Source organism: Sapajus apella, unplaced genomic scaffold, assembly GCF_009761245.1.
Source record: "Sapajus apella isolate SASKATOON/1434 unplaced genomic scaffold, GSC_monkey_1.0 scaffold81, whole genome shotgun sequence".
In the NCBI taxonomy this organism is placed as follows: Eukaryota; Metazoa; Chordata; class Mammalia; order Primates; family Cebidae; genus Sapajus; species Sapajus apella.
The window spans coordinates 2,098,795-2,118,432 of NW_022437021.1; the positions used below are offsets into that span (position 1 = coordinate 2,098,795).

Here is a 19,638-nt window from a genome sequence, read left to right on the forward strand (position 1 = left end):
GTTTCTCTAGTTCCTTAAGGTGTGACCTTAGACTATCAGTTTGTGCTCTTTCACAGTCTTTTTGATGAAGGTGCTTAGGGCCATGAACTTTCCTCTTCACATCACCTTTGCTATATCCCAGAGGTTTTGATAAGTTGTGTCACTACTGTCATCCAGTTCAAAGAATTTTTAAATTTCCATCTTGATTTCATTTTTGACCCAATGATCATTCATTGTTCTTGAGTAAATAGCTAGGTGTGGAATTGCTGGCTGGTATAAGTGTGTATGCCTAACTTTGTAAAAACCTACCAGACTGTTCTGAAAAGTGGTTGTGCTATTTTGCATTCTGATCAGCATATAAATGTGAACGTCAGTCCATATGTTTGTCAATGCATAATAGTATCAGTCTTTTGAATTTCAGCCTTTTTAACAGGTGTACAGTGGAACCTCATTGCGGATTTAATTTACCTGCCCCTAATAATTAATAACGTTAAGCAGCATTTCATGTTTAATAGTATATCTCCTTTGGTGAACTGTCTCTTTAAGTGACTTGCACATTTTAATAGGATTTGCACATTTAAAAACTCCATTATATAGTTATTATAATAATCTTATTGAATTGCGAGGGTTCATTATCAGAAAATTGTTTTACAGATATTCATTTGGTGGCTTGTTTTTTCATTTTCTTAAGGATATTTTTTAACAAATGTTTTAACTTTTGATGCAGTTTATCATTATTTCCTTTTACACTTTTTGCTTTTGTGCCCTGAAGAAATCTTTAAATGGTTAAATTATATATTTTTTATTCATTTAGGGGGTATATATGCAGATTTGTTACATGGATATATTGCGTAGCGGTGGGATTTAAGCTTCTAGCATACTCATCACCTTAACAGTAAACACTGTGCCCAAAATAGACAATTTTTCAACCTTCATTCTCTTCCAATCCTCCTCTTTGAGTCCTCAGTATATGTTACCTAAAGTTTCTCTCTGTATGTCCATGGATATCCATGTTTAGCCCCCACTTATATATGAGAACATGAGGTATTTGGTTTTCTATTTCTGAGTTATTTCACTAAACCTAAAGTTACAAAGATTTTTGCCTGTTTTCTAGAAATCTTAGTGTTCTAGCTGCTGCAATTAGGTCTTGTGATCAATTTTAAGTTAATATTTATGTATACTGTGAGATGAAGGTCAAGGCATTTTTTGGTTTGTTTTTTGTTTCCATTTTGTTTTCAATGAGACTATCTAATTTTTCCAGCACCATTTCTTGAGAAGACTATAATTTCCTCTGCTGAATTACCTTGGTACCTTTATTAAAAAAATCAATTATTTATATCTGTGCAGGTCTATATTGCAACTTTCTATTCTGATCCATTAATCTATATTACTATTCTCATGCCTCAACCAGACTGCCTTGATTAGTGATGCTTTCAGGCAGGGAAAGTCCTCCAAATTTTCTTTCAACAACAATACCTACAAAATAATCTGCTAAAATTTTTACTAGGGTTATGTTTAATCTACAGACTAATTTAGGGAAAACTGAAATCTTAACAATATTGAATATCATGATACATTGAACATGGGCTACTTCCCTCGTTGAAATTGTCTTTACATTCTGTCAGTAATATTTTGTTGTTTTAAGTATGGGAGTCTGCAATATATTGTTAGATTTATCTTTAAGTATTTAATCTTTTGGATGCTGTCATCAATGTTATTTTCAATCTTAATTTTCAATTATTTATGTTGATAGCATATTCTGATTTTTGCATATCAATTTTATCTCCTGTAACCTGATTGGACTCAGTTATCAGTTCGGGTAGCATCTTTTGTAGATACGTTAAGATTTTCTACATAGTCATTGTGTATAAAAGACCATGTTGTCTGTGAATAAAGATTTTTACTTCTTCCTTTTCATTCTATGGGCTTTCCATTAGTTATTATAGGCTCAGTGAACTAGCTATGACCTCTGGTACAATCTTGAATAGAAGTGGTGAGGGTAGAGATATTTGCATTGCTCTTAATACCAAGAGAAAAGTATTAGGTCTTTTACCATTTAGTACATTATTAGCTGTAGGTTTCACTTAGATGCTATTTATCTCATTGAGGAAGTTCCCTTCTATTTCAAGTTTCCTGAGAGCTTTTTTTAAAAAAGCTACATCTATTGAGATAAATATCTTTTACTTTTTTCCTATTAGTGTGAAAAATTCCATTGGTTGATTTATAAACATAAAATCAAACAATAAATATAAACTGGCCACTGGATTTATAATCTAATTTGGATTTCTTTATCTACATTCATGAGGAATATTGGTTTGTGACACTTTGTATTTTAATGCCTTTTAAAAATTATATTATCATAGCAACTTTGGCTTCATAAAAAGTAGTTGAGAGGTATACCATCTTCTATGTTCTGAAAGAGTCTATGTTGAGTTGGTATTATTTCTCCATCTAATGCTTGGTAAGATTCACCAGTGAAATAAACAATTTTCTTTTTAAGAAGATCTTAAATCTAAACTCATCTTCATGTATACACATAAACCATTTTTTCTTGAGTGAGGTTTGGTAATTTTTTCATAGCGTTGTCTTCCAAAAAAATTAAACCGTTTACGTAGTTGAAATTGTTGTATTCACTGGCATAAAGTTTTTCATAATATTGGTTAAACCTTAAAATATCTGTGGAATATGTGATTACAGCTTCTCATTCTACCTTGTGTCTTTGTTCTTTTCATATCAAATAAGTCTGACTAAAGATTTACCAATGTTATTTATCTTTTCAAAACTGACTTTTAAAATTTACTTTGTCTAATATCAATATAACCACACTAGTGCTCTTTTGATTAATGTTAGCATGATCATTTTTTTCTATCCTGTTACTTTTAACCTATTTGAGACTTAGTTTCTAAAAATCTAATATGACAATCTCTGCCTCTAAATTGGCCATTAGACCATTTACATTTAAGAAAATTCCTGATAAGTTTGGGTTTAAATTTTCCATTGTGCTCTTAGTTTTCTATACATCTCTTCACTTTCTGTTTACCTACTTTCTTTTTATGGAATAAGTAATTTTATAATTATGTTTTATCCTTGTTTTATAACTTTGTTGCTATAACTTTCTGCTGGGGTTTCTTCAGTGTTTGTTTATGTCTGATAGCATACTTCTTCAATGTATTGCAGTCTGTCTCCAAGTAGCATAATACCACTTCATGCATAGCATAATCACCTAACAAAAGTACACTTCCATATTGTCACAAAAGCCAACATGCTATTGTTCTAAATTTTACCTCTCAACGTTGTAAATCTCAAACAATACAGTCATGATCTTTGTTTTAAAAAGTTAATAATCCCTTAAATAACTTTTAAAAAAAATGAAGTAGCCTATATTTACCCACATATTCATGTCTATTTCTCTTCATTTCTTTGTGTAGGCCTAGAATTTCATTTTATCTGATTTACATTATTAAAGACTTCCCTTAACATTGTTATAATAGCATTCTCCAGGTAATGAATTCTTTCAGTTTTTGTATAGAAGAAAAAGTCTTCATCTTCAATTCTGAAGGCTATTTTCTTGAGTATAAAATTCCAATTTTTCTTTCAAAACTTTTAAATTATTATCCACTTTCCTTGGTGATTCATTATTTCTATTGCAAAGTCTCCTGTATTCTTATCTTTGGTTCACTGTACACTATATGTCTTTCTTCTCAAAATGCTTTTATAATTTTCTTCTGTACTACTGATTTCAAGTACTTTGATTATGATGTCTCTTCATTTAGTTTTCATCATGTTCCTTCTGTTTGGGATTTCTTGAATTTCTTGGATCTGTGATATTATAAATCTTAAAAATTTCATCAAAGTTGAAAAATTTTCAGCCATCATCTGTTCAGTTATCTTTTCTAGCAGCTCTCATTCCAATCCTTTTGAGATTCCCAAAGCGTATATTAGTAGCTTATAACTGTGCCACAGCCTCTTGAAGTTCTGTTCATCCTTTCCTGTCTTTTATTTCTGTGTTTAAAGTTTGATACTTCCTATTGTAGTATGTCTTAAAATTAACTAACTGAATCTGCTATTAATCCCATCCAATGTACATTTCATAATACATATGTTTCATTTTAGAAGGTGGAGTGGAATCTTCTTTTTGGCTTTTGTGTATCTACTTATCATACTCAGCCCTTTTGCTAGCTTACTGTATTATTGAAATCTAATTATAATAACTATTTTAATGTTTTAATCTACTGCTTTTATTTCTAACATTGTTGAATCTGTTTCAATTAATTTTTCTGCTGGTTGTGGTACATATTTTCCTTAATTCTTTGCATGCCCATCAATTGCTGACTGCATGCCAGATACCAGGATATTTTTTGTAATACAATAAATATTCTTGAATATTCCTCTGGGATAATTAAGTTACTAAAAATAGATCTTTTTGAGGATTGTTTTTAAGGCTTTTGAATGTGAGATCAGAGCTACATTTTGTTTAAGACTAACTTGAATTTTTAAAATTTTTTATTGATATAAACGTGTACATAATTATGGGATAAAAGTCATATTTTCCTACATTCTATACTGTGTAATGACTAAGTCAGGGTATTTGGAGTGTTCATTACCTCTACTATTTACCATTTCTATGTGCTGGGAACATTTCAAGTGCTCTCTTCTAGCTATTTTGAAATATACAAATGTTGTTGTTAACTACAACCACCCTATTCTGCTACTGAACATTAAAACTTATTCCTTCTAGGGAACTGTATTTTTGTACACTTTAACCAACCTCTCTTCATCCACCCAACCATACCCCCACACTCTTCCCAGATGCTGGTAACTATAGTTCTACTCTCTACCTACACAAGGTCAACATTTTTAGCTCCTACACAGGACTGAGAATATATCCTATTTGTCTGTGTCTGGCTTATTTCAGTTAACATAATGACCTCCAGTTCCCAACCGTGTTGCTACAAATGACATGATTTCACTCTTTCTTATGGCAAAATAGTACTTCACTGTGTATACATATATATATATATATATATACACACACACATACATATACATATATATATATGTACATATATATATATATATATATACACACACACCATTTTTAAAAAAACCCATTCATCCTTTGATGAACACTTATGTAGGTGATTTCATATCACTGCTATTGTGTAGTGCTGCAATTAACATTGGGATGCTGCCATCTCTTTCATATACTGATTTCTTTAAATAAATACTTAGTAGGCCTTCCAGATAATTGGGTAGTTCTATTTTTGCTTTTTTGAGAAATCTCCTTATTGTTTTCCATAATAGCTGTATTAATTTATATCCCCAGCAGTGGTGTGTAAGATTTCCTTTTTCTCCACATTCTTGTCAGCATCTGTTATCTTTTGTCTCTTTAAAAACAGCCATTCTAATTGGGGTGAGCAGATATCTTATCATAGTTTTATCGTGCATTTCTCCGATGAGTAGTGATGTTGAGCATCTTCACATGCATCTGTTAGCCATTTCTATGTCTTATTTTGAGAACTGTCTATTCATATCTTTTGCCCACTTTTTAATGAGATATTTTTACTATTGCATTGAGTTCCTTCAATATTCTGGATACTAGAATCTTGTTGAATGAGTAGTTTATAAATATTTTCTCCCATTCAACAGGTTGTCTCTTCATTCTGTTGTTTCCTTTGCTGTGCAGAAGTGTTTTAGATTAATATGGTCCCACTTCTCTATTTTTGTTTTTATTGCCTGTGCTTCTAAGGTCTTAGCCATAAAATATCTGCCTAGACCCATGTCCTGCAGTGTTTCCTTTATGCTTCCTTCTAGTTGTTTTGCAGGTGTGGGGCTTACATTTCAGTCTTTAATCCATACTGAGTTGATTTTTATATACAGTCAGAGATAAGGGTTCCAGTGTCATTATCCTACAAACAGATAGCAATATTCCTAGCACCATTTATTGAAGACGGTTCCCTTTCCCCAATGTATGCTCTTGGTGTCTTTGTCAAAAATCAGTTGTCCATAAGTGTGCGAAATTTTTTCTGGGTCCTCTATTCTGTTTTATTGGTCTACGTTTCTGTTTTGATACCAGTATCTGTTCTGGTTACTACAGCCTTGTGACACACACACACACACACACACACACACACACACACACACTCTCTCTGTCTCTTAATTAGTATTTATTTATTTATTTATGTTATACTTTAAGCTCTGGGGTACATGTGAAGATTTGTTACACAGCTATACATATACCATGGTGGTTTGCCGCACCCATCAACCCGTCATCTAGATTAGGTATTTCCCCTAATGCTATCCCTCTCCTAGCCCTCCACACCTCGACAGGCCCCGGTGTGTGATGTTCTCCTCCCTGTGTCCATGTGTTCTCATTGTTCAACTCCCACTTATGAGTGAGAACATGCAGTGTTTGGTTTTCTGTTCGTGTTAGTTTGCTGAGAATAATGGTTTCCAGCTTCATATATGTCCCTGCAAATGTCATGAACTCATCCTTTTTTAGAGCTGCATAGAAGTCACTCTGCTTCAGTTTTTTAGAATAGTTTGAGGAGAACTGGTGTTAGTTCTTGCTTGCTAGAATTTGGCATTTAAGCCATCTGGTCCTGGACTTTTCTTTGTTGGGAAACTTTTTATTACTGATTCAATCTCATCACTTATTATTGGTCTGTTACAGCTTTCTATGCCTTCCTGATTCAATCTTGGTAGGCCATATATATGTGCTGAGAAATTTATCCATTTTCTTGAAGTTTTCTAGTTTATTTAACTTGCTTTATTTTTTAACAGTTCTTCCTTTAGCTTATCTATCTTCTCATAAATTTTATTTATATACAGCAAGAAGGAGCTAGTGATACTTTCAACACTATGGCTTGAAATCTTATGAGTTAAATACCCCAGTCTCTATTTTACTTCTCGCATTACTAGAGGTAAGTTTTGTTAAACTTTCTGTTATTACATAATGAAGATCCTCTTTCTTCCAATTTTTTTTTTTTTTTTTTTTTTTTGAGATGGAGTTTCGCTCTTGTTGCCCAGGCTGGAGTGCAATGGCATAATCTTGGCTCACTGTAACCTCTGCCTCCCAAGTTCAAGTGATTCTCCTGCCTCAGCCTCCCAAGTAGCTGGGATTACAGGCATCTGCCACCATACCGGGCTAATTTTGTGTTGTTAGTAGAGATGGGGTCTCATCATGTTGGTCAGGCTGGTCTTGAACTCCTGACCTCAGGTGATCCACCTGCCTCATCTTCCCAAAGTACTGGGATTCCAGGCATGAACCACTGTGCCCAGCCCAATTTTCAATAACATTTACAGTTTTCTTCTTTAAGCCCTCACCAGCTGCCTTCTAAGAGGGCAACAGTTTTCTCCCAAAAATTATTATAAGGTCTTTTTGGCTTTTACTAATATTCTCCTCACAGCCCTTGCAGCCTCACTAACAGTCCAGTCCCAAAGCTACTCCCACATTTTCAGTTTTTCGTTAAACTGCAGCCCAGATTCAGGTACCAAAATATGTATAAGTTGTGCCTACTGATACAAATTACCCCAAAACTTAAAAACATTTATTATCTTTCACAGTTTCTGTGAGTCAAGAATTCAAGGAAGGCTTGTCTGTTCAATTGTGGCTTGGTGATTCTCACAAAATTCAATCAGGCATCTGAATGCTTTATTAAGGCTGGAAGATCTTCAAAGGTGCCTCCCCACATGGCTGGTTAAGTAAGTGCTGGTTGCTGGCAGGCCAAACATCCTCCCTGTGTGGGCATCTTCAAAAGGGAATTTGAAAGCATTCTTGATATGGCAGCTATATTTCCCTAGAATTGGTGATCCAAAAGAGCAGGGTGAAAGCCACAGTGCCTTTCATAACCTAGCCTCAAAAGCTATGCAACAATTTTGCATGTTCTTCACATGTACCCCAAAATGTAAAATGCAATAAAATAAATAAATGGGAAAAAAAAAAGTCACAGATCATTACTTTCATATTCATATCATCATACTAGTACTAGACAGGAATCAGCAGCGTAGGAAACCCAAAAAAGAATCAATAACCAGGGGGAAAGGATCAGAAGAGGATTAGTAAATGAATGCTATGTAGAAAACATGGTAATTCAGATAGAGTGAACTGGAGTTTGGACAACATAAATATAAGAAAAGCTCATTCACTGAAGAAGTGATATTTGAACTGAGACTTGATAAGGTGGAACCAGCCAATTATATGTCACGTGATACAGAGGTTTTTTGGGGGGAAGGGGTGAGGCAGGAATATGGGGCAGAAGACAAGGAATGGCACAAATAATACTTGAAGTATATTAAAGGATAATACTTGGAGTATATTAAATTTGATGTGCCTTTTAGAATGCCATATGAAGATGTCAAGTAGGAAGCTGGATATACTATTCTTAAGCTCTGGGCAGAGAGAATGGAGCTAGAGATAAAAACAGAAAATGGAGAATAAAGCATGAACAGTTAAAATAGGTCATGCCTGAAAAAAAAATGATAATCTGGAAGAGAAAACTGAAGAAACTCTTAGTACATACTAGCAAAAATTCAAACAGATGGAGATCCTGAGAGAAAAAAAGATTCTAGAGGATATGCCCAGAAAAGCTAAGCCCCATTTAATACTGGTTTAAGAAGAGAGGCCAAAGACAATCCAGAAGAAATTAAGCAAATAACCAAAGCATAATAGAAAATCTGAAGACCCAAGTCTTCGGATTGAATCCCAAGCAGAATTACAAAAATCAAATAAGCAAACACAGATCTAGTTACAACCTGATAAAAATTACAAAAACTCAATTATGAGAGAAAAAAAATCCAAAAGAGAGAGTAAAAAAGAAAATACTATAAAGGACTACAAACATAACAACATGAAACTTTTCATTACTAATTGTAAATATTAATAGACAATAGGGGTAAATGGAAATTAAAGCAATCAGATTCCACTATACATCTATTTGAATAGTCAAAATTCAAAACACTGACAACAAATTCTGGCAAGGATGCGGAGCAATAAGAACTCTCACTCACTGCTGATGGGAATACAAAATGGTACAGCCACTTTGAAGATGGGTTGGTGGTTTCTTACAAAACTAAACACATACTTACCACATGATACAGCAATTGTGCACCATGCTTGGTATTTACCCAATGGAGTAGAAACTTATGTCCATACGAAAACCTGCACATGAGGCCGGGTGCAGTGGCTCACACCTGTAATCTTAGCACTTTGGGAGGCCGAGGTAAGTGAATCACTTGAGGTCAGGAGTTCAAGACCAGCTTGGTCAACATGGCAAAACCCGTCTCTACTAAAAATAAAAAAATTAACTGGGGATAGCAGTGCATGCCTGTAATCTCAGCTACTTGGGAGGCTGAGTCAGGAGAATTGCTTGAACCCAGGAGGCAGAGATTGCAGTGAGCCGAGATTGTGCCACTGCATTCCAGACTGGGCGACAGAGCAAGACTCTGTCTCAAACAAACAAACAAAAAACACCTGCACATGGAAGTTTATACAGGTTGAGCATACCAAATGAAAATATATGAAATCCAAAATGTTCAGAACACTCAAAACTTTTTGAGCATTGACATGACACTCAAAGGAATTACTCACTGGAGTATTTAAGATTTCAAATTCTCACATTAGGGATTCTCAGCTACTAAGTATATAACGCAAATATTCCAACATGAAAAAAAAAAATCCAAAATCGGAAATACTCTGGCTCCAGGCATTTCACATAAGGGATACCCAACTTGTACTAGAGTTAAACAGAATAATATCAATTTCTTTTTCCATTATAGTCCTTCATATATTTGAAAACTGTAATTATGTCCTTCCATGAGAGTAGTGATGAACAGAACAGACTGAGGAAGGGAAAATGTGAAATCAGACGGAGCAGTTAAGAAGACATTTGAAGACATTTGAAATTTGTATAAGGCTGAATATAACACAAGATTATGCAGTCAACAGTCAGAGGGAAAAAAAAAAGGATGACTATGGTTTCATGTAACAACAAATTATTTTCCAGCTGAGAAATGTTCTTATGAGTTGAATGTACATCTTACCTATTTCATTTTTAAATTTAAAGTCTATGGACAGCTTCAAAACCAAGTTCTATATTGACATGGGAAAGTGCTGTCTTAAGAACACACTGTGATCTTCAAAAAGACAATCACATGTACTGAATGGGCCCACCCACACAACTCAGAGAGCACCACACAGTTTTGCAATTATTTTATATACTTTTCTCAAGGCTGTGAATATTCTAGAAACATCAACATAGCGCCCACAGAAGTAGTTTAGGTTGTATTCCTTAAAGCATCCCTTTAGCATTAGAAGATAATTTATAATTGAAAAAGTCTAAAGTCTAAAACTTAAATTCATGCTTTGGCAAAATAAAACATGCAGCAATAATATCCTAACATTGTTGTCTATATAGCAATGTCAACTCATTAATATTTTCAGAATATTTAGCAGTTTCATTTTGATAATAGGATACTCAACCACTTTCATCATTACACATACTAAATAATGTTTCCTTAATGTTTCTTAAACAAGATGTATGGAAAAGTATATGATATAAGCAATACTTAAGATAAATAAGTAACATGTAAGCAAAAAATACCTGATTTCAAACCCTGACTTCCACTAGCTCCAAATTGCTTTCTTTCTTGTTTTCCAATATACAATATTCACAATGCCAAAGCTGAATATAAATTTCAAGGTCCCCCCAAAAAAATATACCCTAAGTCCATTAAGTTGGAAAAGTTATAAAACAGCAAACATTGGTCCTCACTGATTCCTTAAAATAATACATACATTTAAAAATATACTTATCCTTATTCAGTGTGATTGTCTAAAAAACATACATCATTGAATATATGTATAATCATTTCAAATATTGTATAACTATTTTTCTTAAAAGGATTTGAGACCAAATTCATATTTATTGAAATTAAAGCTAGAAATTCTACCTTCCTGGAAATCATAGTATTTTAGAAAGATACGAAGACAAGTACTTTAAATTCCATTTTCCATTTAAATGATTTAAATTCCATTTTCATAAACTAATTATAATACAGGTAAAAAAAATTTAAAACTAAATGCAAAGTTTTACCATTCAGATAAAACTGTCATTGTAATTATATTTATTTGCAGGTTAAACTATAGAAAATTAAAATTCACTAAAGTAACAACATGGTATATATTAGAAGGCACATATTTACCTGACATTGCCCTTCGTGTTTCTGAGAACCGTTGCTGCAAAATTCTGTGTTACACCCACCAAGCTGATTCCATCCACTTCTACAATCTGGTCATTGACTTGTATTCTTTGGAAAGAGGAAAAAAAAAATACCCACAATTAATTTATGTAATAATGCAACATCATTTCCAACAAATGAGTTGACAAAATATGTGATTTTTAAGATACCATTTTGATCCAAAATCTTTTACCTATGGTCAGCCCTGCTCTCTGTATCAGTGGGTTCCACATCTGTGGATTCGACAAATTGTGGATATAAAATATTTGGAAAAATTTAAAAAAAATAGTAATACAATAAAAAGTACAAATTAAAATAACTATACACCATTTACATTGTATTACATATAATAAGTAATCTACAGAATATTTAAATTATTTGAAAGGATGTACACAAGTTATACGCAAATATTATTTCTATACCATACTGTAAGAGACTTGAGCATCTGCAAATGTTGGTATCCACTGAGGTCTTACAAAGAATCCCCTGTGGATTCCCAGGGATGACTATAGACGCTCCAGACCTTAATCAAACACTTAAGGTTTTAAAAAGACTATTTCCATTAAAAATTGGGCAAAAGACATGAACAGACATTTCTCAAAAGAAGACACAAATGACGAACAAACATTAAAAAAATGCTCTACTACAGTAATCATCAGAGAAATGCAAATCAAAACGGTAGTGAGTTACCATCTCACACCAGTCAGAATGGCTATTACTAAGTAAAGATGCTGGGGAGAATGTGGAGAAAAGGGCATGTTTATACACTATTGGTAGGAATGTAAATTAGTTCAGCCACTGTGGAAAGCAGTTCAAAGATTTCTCATATAACTTAAAACAGAACTACCATGTGATCCAGTAATCCCATTACTGGGCATATTTCAAAAGAAAACAAATCTTTCTACCAAAAAGATACATGCATGTTCACTGCAGCACTATTCACAACAGCAAAGATATGGAATCAACCTAGATGTCCACAAAATTGAATATAAGCATTTTCAACTTTATTAGACATTAACAAATCTGCACACCCTACGGAATACTTGGTATGCTCAGATCCTTTAAGTGCTGCCAATCATATAGGTGCAAAAAAGATATCACAATGTGATTTTAATTGCATTTCCCTGATTACTAATGTGGGCAAATACTTTTTTGTATGTTTATAAGTCACCTGCCTATTTCCACAAATTGTCAAATCATTTATTTTACCCATTTGTTACTGCTGGTGTTGTCGGGTTGAGTGACTTTTCTTATTAACTTACATGAAATGTCTTTATATATCTTGCATTTTAATATTTCCTTAAACATATTGCAAATACTTGCACCCTATCTGTAGCTTGTCTTTTTACATTTCTTTGAAATATGGTAGTTTAGAGGAAAATAATTTTTAAAGTATATCCACATTTGTAAGTAGGTTTTTTGTGTGTGTTTTGCTTAAGAAGTACTTTTCTGCCCAAAGGTTATCAAAAGATTCTATATCTTCTTCCTTTTTGGGGAAAGGCAGGGAATAGGGTCTCACCATGTTGCCCAAGCTGGTCTCAAACTCCTCATCTCAAGCGATCCTCCTATGTTGGGCCCGCAAAGTGCTAGGATGACAGTTGTAAGCCACTGCATTGTGCCTATATTTTCTTCAAAATGTATTAACATTCTAAATTTCCATATTTAGGTAGTTATCCACCTGGAAATTTTCTGGAATTATAATGTGTTGGCAATCTACTTAGGAGGCTCAGGCAAAAGAATCACTTGAACCCAGGAGACAGAGGTGGCAGTGAGCCGATATTAAGCCACTGCACTCCAGCCTGGGCAACAGACTATGACAAAAAAATAAAATGAAATAAGCAATTATAATTGATTGAAAATTAATTAAAGGATTAATATTACAGTGGATTAAAAATTCCAGAAAGCTGCATATATGCCTTCTCCCACTTGATCCATGTGGTTACTCTGTTCTCCCACAGAGCATGTCCAGAATCACTTTTTCCATTTGTTAATCATTCCTCCCAGAAGTTTAGAAAAGCATGGTCTTCTCTAGTTCTGTCTAGCTTACTTTCCACTCCTCTACAATGGAAAAATAAATGGTGCTACAACCATCTACTTCTACTTTCATTCCTTCTTTTCTTTCTAGAAAGTGGGTTCACTTAGAGCTACTTAGCCATCTCTCCTATTTTATTCTACTTTTCTTTCTACTTTCTTTCTCCTATTTTCTTTCTACTTTACCTCTAGCTCTAAGTAGTAAGGCCTTTGATAGCAATGTGCTAGTAATATTGAAGATTTGCTTTAGAGGAAAACAAAAAAACAAAGTCTTTTAGCTAACTCCAGACTCACCTGGTTTAAATACTCTGCCAGATTAAGCTTATTCATGATGAGCCTGGGAGTCAAATGAGGTTGGGAGTCATGAGGAGGATGGTGTGAAAAAGGGTTTGTGGTCCAATTTTTTATTTCTCCATATGGATATCTAATGAATAATAATACCCATGAAACAATGAACTAAAACTCCCACATGAGGGAATATAAAGAAAGTTGAAATTTAGTCCTCACGCTAGCTGCCAGGTCATACACTAATAAGATGACATCTTTCCAGAAAAAGGTATGTTTTTCCAAATTTGCAAAAAAGTACTCTATGAATTAGCAGTGACCCTACCTTACTGGATAAGATCATCTAGGGCACTGGTTCCCAAACTGTCTAATTGCAACAGAGTAAAACGAAGCAATTTTGAAAATTACAGATTTCTAAAGTTGTACCTCCTGCGAGTCTCATTTAGAAGACATGAGGGAAAAGCACAAAGTGGAAATTTGAGTTGTGATAAAGTTTGGCTTTGTGTCCGCACCCAAATCTCATCTTGAATTGTAATCTCATAATCCCCACATGTTGTGGGAGGGATTCCAATGGGAGGTAATTGAATCATGGAGCTGGTTTCCCCCATGCTGTTCTTGTGACAGTGAGAGAGTTCCCACTAGATTTGGTGGTTTTATAAGGGGCTTCCTCTTTCGTGCAGCACTCATTCTCTCTCCTGCTGCCCTGTGAAGAAATGCTTTCTGCCACGATTGTAGGTTTCCTGAGGCCTCCCCAGCCATGCTAAATGAGAGTCAATTAAACCTCTTTTATTTACCAATTACCCACCCTTGGGTATTTCTTCATAGCAGCATGAGTATGGACTAATATAAGTTGTTTCTTGATTTTGTCTATTATGAATAAAGTTGTCATTCACATGCAAGACTTTATGTAGATATATGTTTTCATTTCTAGTGGAAAACATCTTAAAGCGGAATTGTTGGATCAAAAAGTTAAGTGTATATTTAACTTTTTAAAAACTTCCAAACTGTTGTCCTAAGTGGCAGTAAAATTTTGCATTCCCACCAGCCATAAGGGAGTGTTTCACTTCTCTACATCCATCTCAGCACTTTATATTGTCTATATATCTTTAGCCATTCTACTAGGTGTGCAGTTGTATCTCATTAAAGTTTTAATTTTCATTGCTCTCATGTTTAATATATTTTCACATACTATTGACCAGTCATAGGTTTTCCACGTTGAAATGGCTGTTGAATCTTCTGTTCACATTTTAACAATTCAGTGGTTATTCTTCTTGTTGTTATTAGCATTCTTCCTATTCTGGATACAAGTTCTTGTATATATTTGCAAATATTATCCCCTTATCTATGGCTTTACTTTTCATTTCTAAACCATTTCTCTTAAAGAACAAAAGTTTAGATTTAATAAAGCTTAACTTCTCAGTTTTTTCTTTCATAGTTCGTACTTTGTGTCCTGTTTAAGAAATCTTTGTTTAACATGATTTTATAATGATTTCACCACTGTATTCTTTCAGAGGTTTTATACTATTAGCTTTATGTTGATATCTATAATTAATTTTGAATTAACTTTATATATGGTGTGAAATAAGGTTTGTAATCCAATTTTTTATTTCTCCATATGGATATCTAATTGTTCTAGCACTTTGTTGAAAAGACTATACTTTTTCCAATGGAAATTGGAAAAAGTATAGTCTTTTATCATTATACTTTCATTGAATGTCAACTAACTGCCATACGTTTTCATCTATTCCTTTTTTTTTTCTATTACATTTATCTATATTTCTATACCAATGTCATACTGTCCTGATTACTGAAGCTTTATAACAAGTCATGAAAAATCAAATAAGGTCAGTCCTCTAACTTTGTCCTTCTTTCTCAGAATTGTTATCCTAGGTCCTTTGCATTTCCATATGAATTTTAGAACCACCTGATCAATTTCTTCCCAAAACAAAACAAAACGAAACCCAAAAAAAGCATACTACAATTTTGATGGGGATTTCATTGACTCTACACATCAATAAAAGGAAATTTCACATCTGAAATGCAGTCAGCCTTCTGTTCATCATGTATGTTTTCATTTACCTGCCAAATATCATACTGCCATCAACCCCTAATTTCATTTCAACAAGACTTAATTTTTTTCCAGCAGCATCCTCACATTAACTAAAAGCTTTAAGGAAAGCCACACTCTAAAAAGACTTTCATCTTTTATAAAACTTTGCCTATTAGTCCTTTCTCTACCTCTCAAAAGCCTCTTCTTGAAGGTCCAGCTCAAATAACTTCTCTTTGAAGTTATCTGCTTATCCAAGCCTATGATCTTTCCCATCCTTTGACTATCTTCTATATCATTGTATACCTCAATCTAACATTACATGTTTCCAGATATTGTTTGATATTTCTTGATGTATAAGGTCTCCTTAATCAGACAGATTGCAAACTTCTTGGGTCTTATAGCTAAACCCAGGGCAATAAATATGTTTTCCTAATCTTATTAAGCTATTTTAGGAAAAGAAAGAAATTCCTTTTATTTATGGTTTTATTTTCTGGATGGGACAGAAGTTAGCATGTCAAATATTAGGAAAGCATTCCTGATACATACTTGTTGATGAGACTTAAAAGAAGCCAGTGTCTTGCTGAGTTCTCTATCATTACGTATATGCCATTCTCTTTATATTCTCCTAGCCAATCATCACTTAAAATGTTGTTTTCTCAGAGACTATCTAGAAAACATCTTTCCATAGCCAAGACAATCCTACGCAAAAAGAACAAAGCTGGAGACATCACGCTACCTGACTTCAAACTATATTACAAGCCTACAGTAATCAAAACAGCTTGGTACTAGTACCAAAACAGAGATATTGGCCAAGGGAACAGAACAGAGGCCTCGGAGGCAACACCACACATCTACAACCATCTGATCTTTGACAAGCCTGACAAAAACAAGCAATGGGAAAGGATTCCCTGTTTAATAAATGGTGTTGGGAAAACTGGCTAGCCATGTGCAGAAAGCTGAAACTGGACCCCCTCCTGAAACCTTACATTAAAACTAACTCCAGAAGGATTAACGATTTAAACATAAGACCTAACATCATAAAAAAAAACCCAGAAGAAAACAGAGGCAATACCATTCAGGACATAGGCATAGGCCAGGACTTCATGACTGAAATACAAAAGGGAATGGCAAGAAAAGTCAAAATAGACAAATGGGATCTAATTAAACTTAAGAGTTTCTGCATGGCAAAAGAAAAATCATTAGAGTGAATTGGCAACCAACAGAATGGGAAAAAAAAAATTGCAATCTACCCATCTGACAAAGAGCTAATATCCAGAATCTACAAAGAACTAAAGCAGATTTACAAGAAAAAAACAAACCTATTCAAAAGTGGGTGAAGAATATGAACAGACAGCTTTCAAAAGAAGACATTTATGAGGCCAACAAACATAGGAAAAAGTGCTCATCATCACCGGTCATTAGAGAAATGCAAATCAAAACCACATTGAGATACCATTTCATGCCAGTTAGAATGGTGATCATTAAAAAATCTGGAGACAACAGATGCTGGAGAGGATGTGGAGAAATAGGAATGTGTTTACACTGTTGGTGGGAGTGTAAATTAGTTCAACTTTTGTGGAAGACAGTGTGGTAATTCCTCAAGGATCTAGAACTAGAAATACCATTTGACTCACAAATCTCACTGCTAGGTATATATCCAAAGGATTATAAATCATTCTATTATAAAGACACATACACATGTATATTCATTGCAGCACTGTTTATAATAGCAAAGACCTGGAACCCACCCAAATGCCCACCAATGATAGACTGCACAAAGAAAATGTGGCACATATACACCATGGAATACTATGCAGCCATAAAAAGGATAAGTTCATGTCCTTTGTAGGGACATGGATGAGGCTGGAAACCATCATTCTCAGCTAACTGACAGAAAACGAAACACTGCACAGTCTCACTCATAGGTGGGTGTTGAACAATGAGAACACATGGGCACAGGGAGGGGAACATAACACACTGGGGCCTGTTGGCGGTGGGGGATGGGGTGGCACAGCAGGGGGTAGGGTGGTTGGAGAGGGATAACATTGGGAGAAATGCTTGTTTATATATAACTTTGTCTCAAAATTAAAAACATAAATAAATAAAAATGATACAAGTTATATATAAACAAGCACAAAGACATAAAAGTTAAAAATGATATTAAGATCATATAATTTTAAAGTGAAGATCAAACTGAACAAGAGCAACAAAAAGACAGAAAATAGATGGATTCAGAAGTCACGGTGTTTTCCCATATAACACAAGAAAATCATCAGCCCTAATGTATAATACTGTTTTTTTTTTTAAAAAGCAAATGGTAATATGACTCTCATGAAGACTAGAGATTACTGAAAATTGCCTTTAAGAAAATAGAACAAACATTAAAAACTAAAGTTAGATCCCTAGGAGATCCAAGATGGCCGTTTAGGAACAGCTCAGGATTGCAGCTCCCAGTGAAAGCGCAGAGGGTGAGTGGACGCCGCGTTTTTATTGCCAACAGACTAGGAAATTCCCGGGCAGAGGTGCTCCACGCTCGCCAGCGCGGCTGTTGTGGCCAGCGCTGCTGTGCCGGCCAGCGCCGGCCGGCGCCGACCAGCGCCGCTGCTCTGCCCCGCGCGGCTGCTTTGTCGGCGCCCCGGAGCCGCGGTTCTCCGTACAAAATACACCGGTCCGGGTGCCCTTTTGGCTGGCGATTGGAGCCACGGGAAGTCGCCCATATGCTGGTTCAAAAAGGGGACTGAGCAGAGAACCAGGACAGTAGATTCCAGGGCAAAAAAAAAAAGAAAAAAAAGCGCCACAAACCTCAGTGCCGCTGTTTAAGCCAACGCAGTGAGTGGCCGCAGGGGAAAACAAACAGACCCTGGTGCCTGTTCAACAGGCGACTGGAACACCAACTTAAAAAAGGCTCTGAGGCAGGGACCCAGGCGATCAGGCTCGGCTGGCCCCACCCCCACAAAAGAACAGCAACCAGAAACTCTGGATTGAGACTTTCACAGCAAGCGCAGCTGAACCCGGGATGGTCCAGCTCTGTCGGGGAGGGGCGTCCGCCATTACCGAGGCAGCCCGCCGTTGCCAAGGCAACCCGCCATTGCTGAGGCAGCCCGCCGTTGCCAAGGCAACACGCCACAGCAGAGACTCCGCCCCAACAGAGGCGGGCCACCATCGCCAAAGCAGTTCTAACTACACCCATATAAACAGGACTGCAGGGAAGTTCACTCGGCAGCGGGGCGCAGCCCACAGCAGCTCAGCAAAGCTGCTATAGGCCGACAGTGACTAGGCTGCCTCCTTGCTGGGCTGGGCAGGTCTGAAGGAAAAAAAGAAAAAAAAAAAAAAAAAAAAAGAAGGCAGCAGCATAACGGAAACTCATAAATAAAGCCCTAAATCCCTGGGACAGAGCACCTGGGAACAAAAAGCAGTTTATGAGTTCTGCTGCAGCAGACCTAAAAGTACCTGCCCAGCAGCTCTGAATGAACAACAACAGAGCTCACAGCTCACCATTTGAGCTCCTATAAAGAAAAGACCGTCTCCTCAAGCAGCTCCCTGACCCCTATATATCCAAAAAGACACCTCATAGAGGAGAGATCAGATTGACACTAGGCGGGTAACCTTCTGGGACAAAGATAGAAGAAGAAAACTGGTAACAACCCTTGCTGTTCAACAGCTGCTGCAGGTGAACCCCAGGCAAGCAGGGCCTGGAGTGAACCTCAGCAGACCTACAGCAGAGGGGCCAGACTGTCAGAAGGAAAACCAAGAAGCAGAAATAACCTCATCATCAACAAACGGAACGTCAATCTAAAGATTTGAGACCCAATCTGAAAGCCAGCAACTACAAAGTCGACAGGTGGATAAATCCTTAAGGATGGGAAGAAACCGGCGCAAAAAGGATGAAAACACCCGAAACCAGAACACCTCTCCTCCTAAAAGGGATCACAACTCCTCGCCAGCAAGGGAACAAGGTTGGATGGAGAATGAGTTTGATGAAATGACAGAATCAGAATTCAGAAGGTGGGTAGTAAGAAACTTCTGTGAACTTAAAGAACATGTTCTAACCAAAT

At 35.6% G+C, this 19,638-nt stretch overlaps 1 protein-coding gene across 17 annotated transcripts in view; it reads right to left on the bottom strand.

Annotated features, from left to right (window-relative positions):
- The window catches only part of PPP1R9A (protein phosphatase 1 regulatory subunit 9A), a 344,292-nt gene that overhangs the window by 114,737 nt on the left and 209,917 nt on the right, over positions 1 to 19,638 (bottom strand). For all 17 annotated transcript variants that reach the window (XM_032252907.1, XM_032252911.1, XM_032252915.1 and 14 more), the window contains one exon: positions 11,182 to 11,286. In XM_032252907.1, the coding sequence (XP_032108798.1) occupies positions 11,182 to 11,286 (105 nt within the window). The remainder of the gene's footprint in view (positions 1 to 11,181; positions 11,287 to 19,638) is intronic.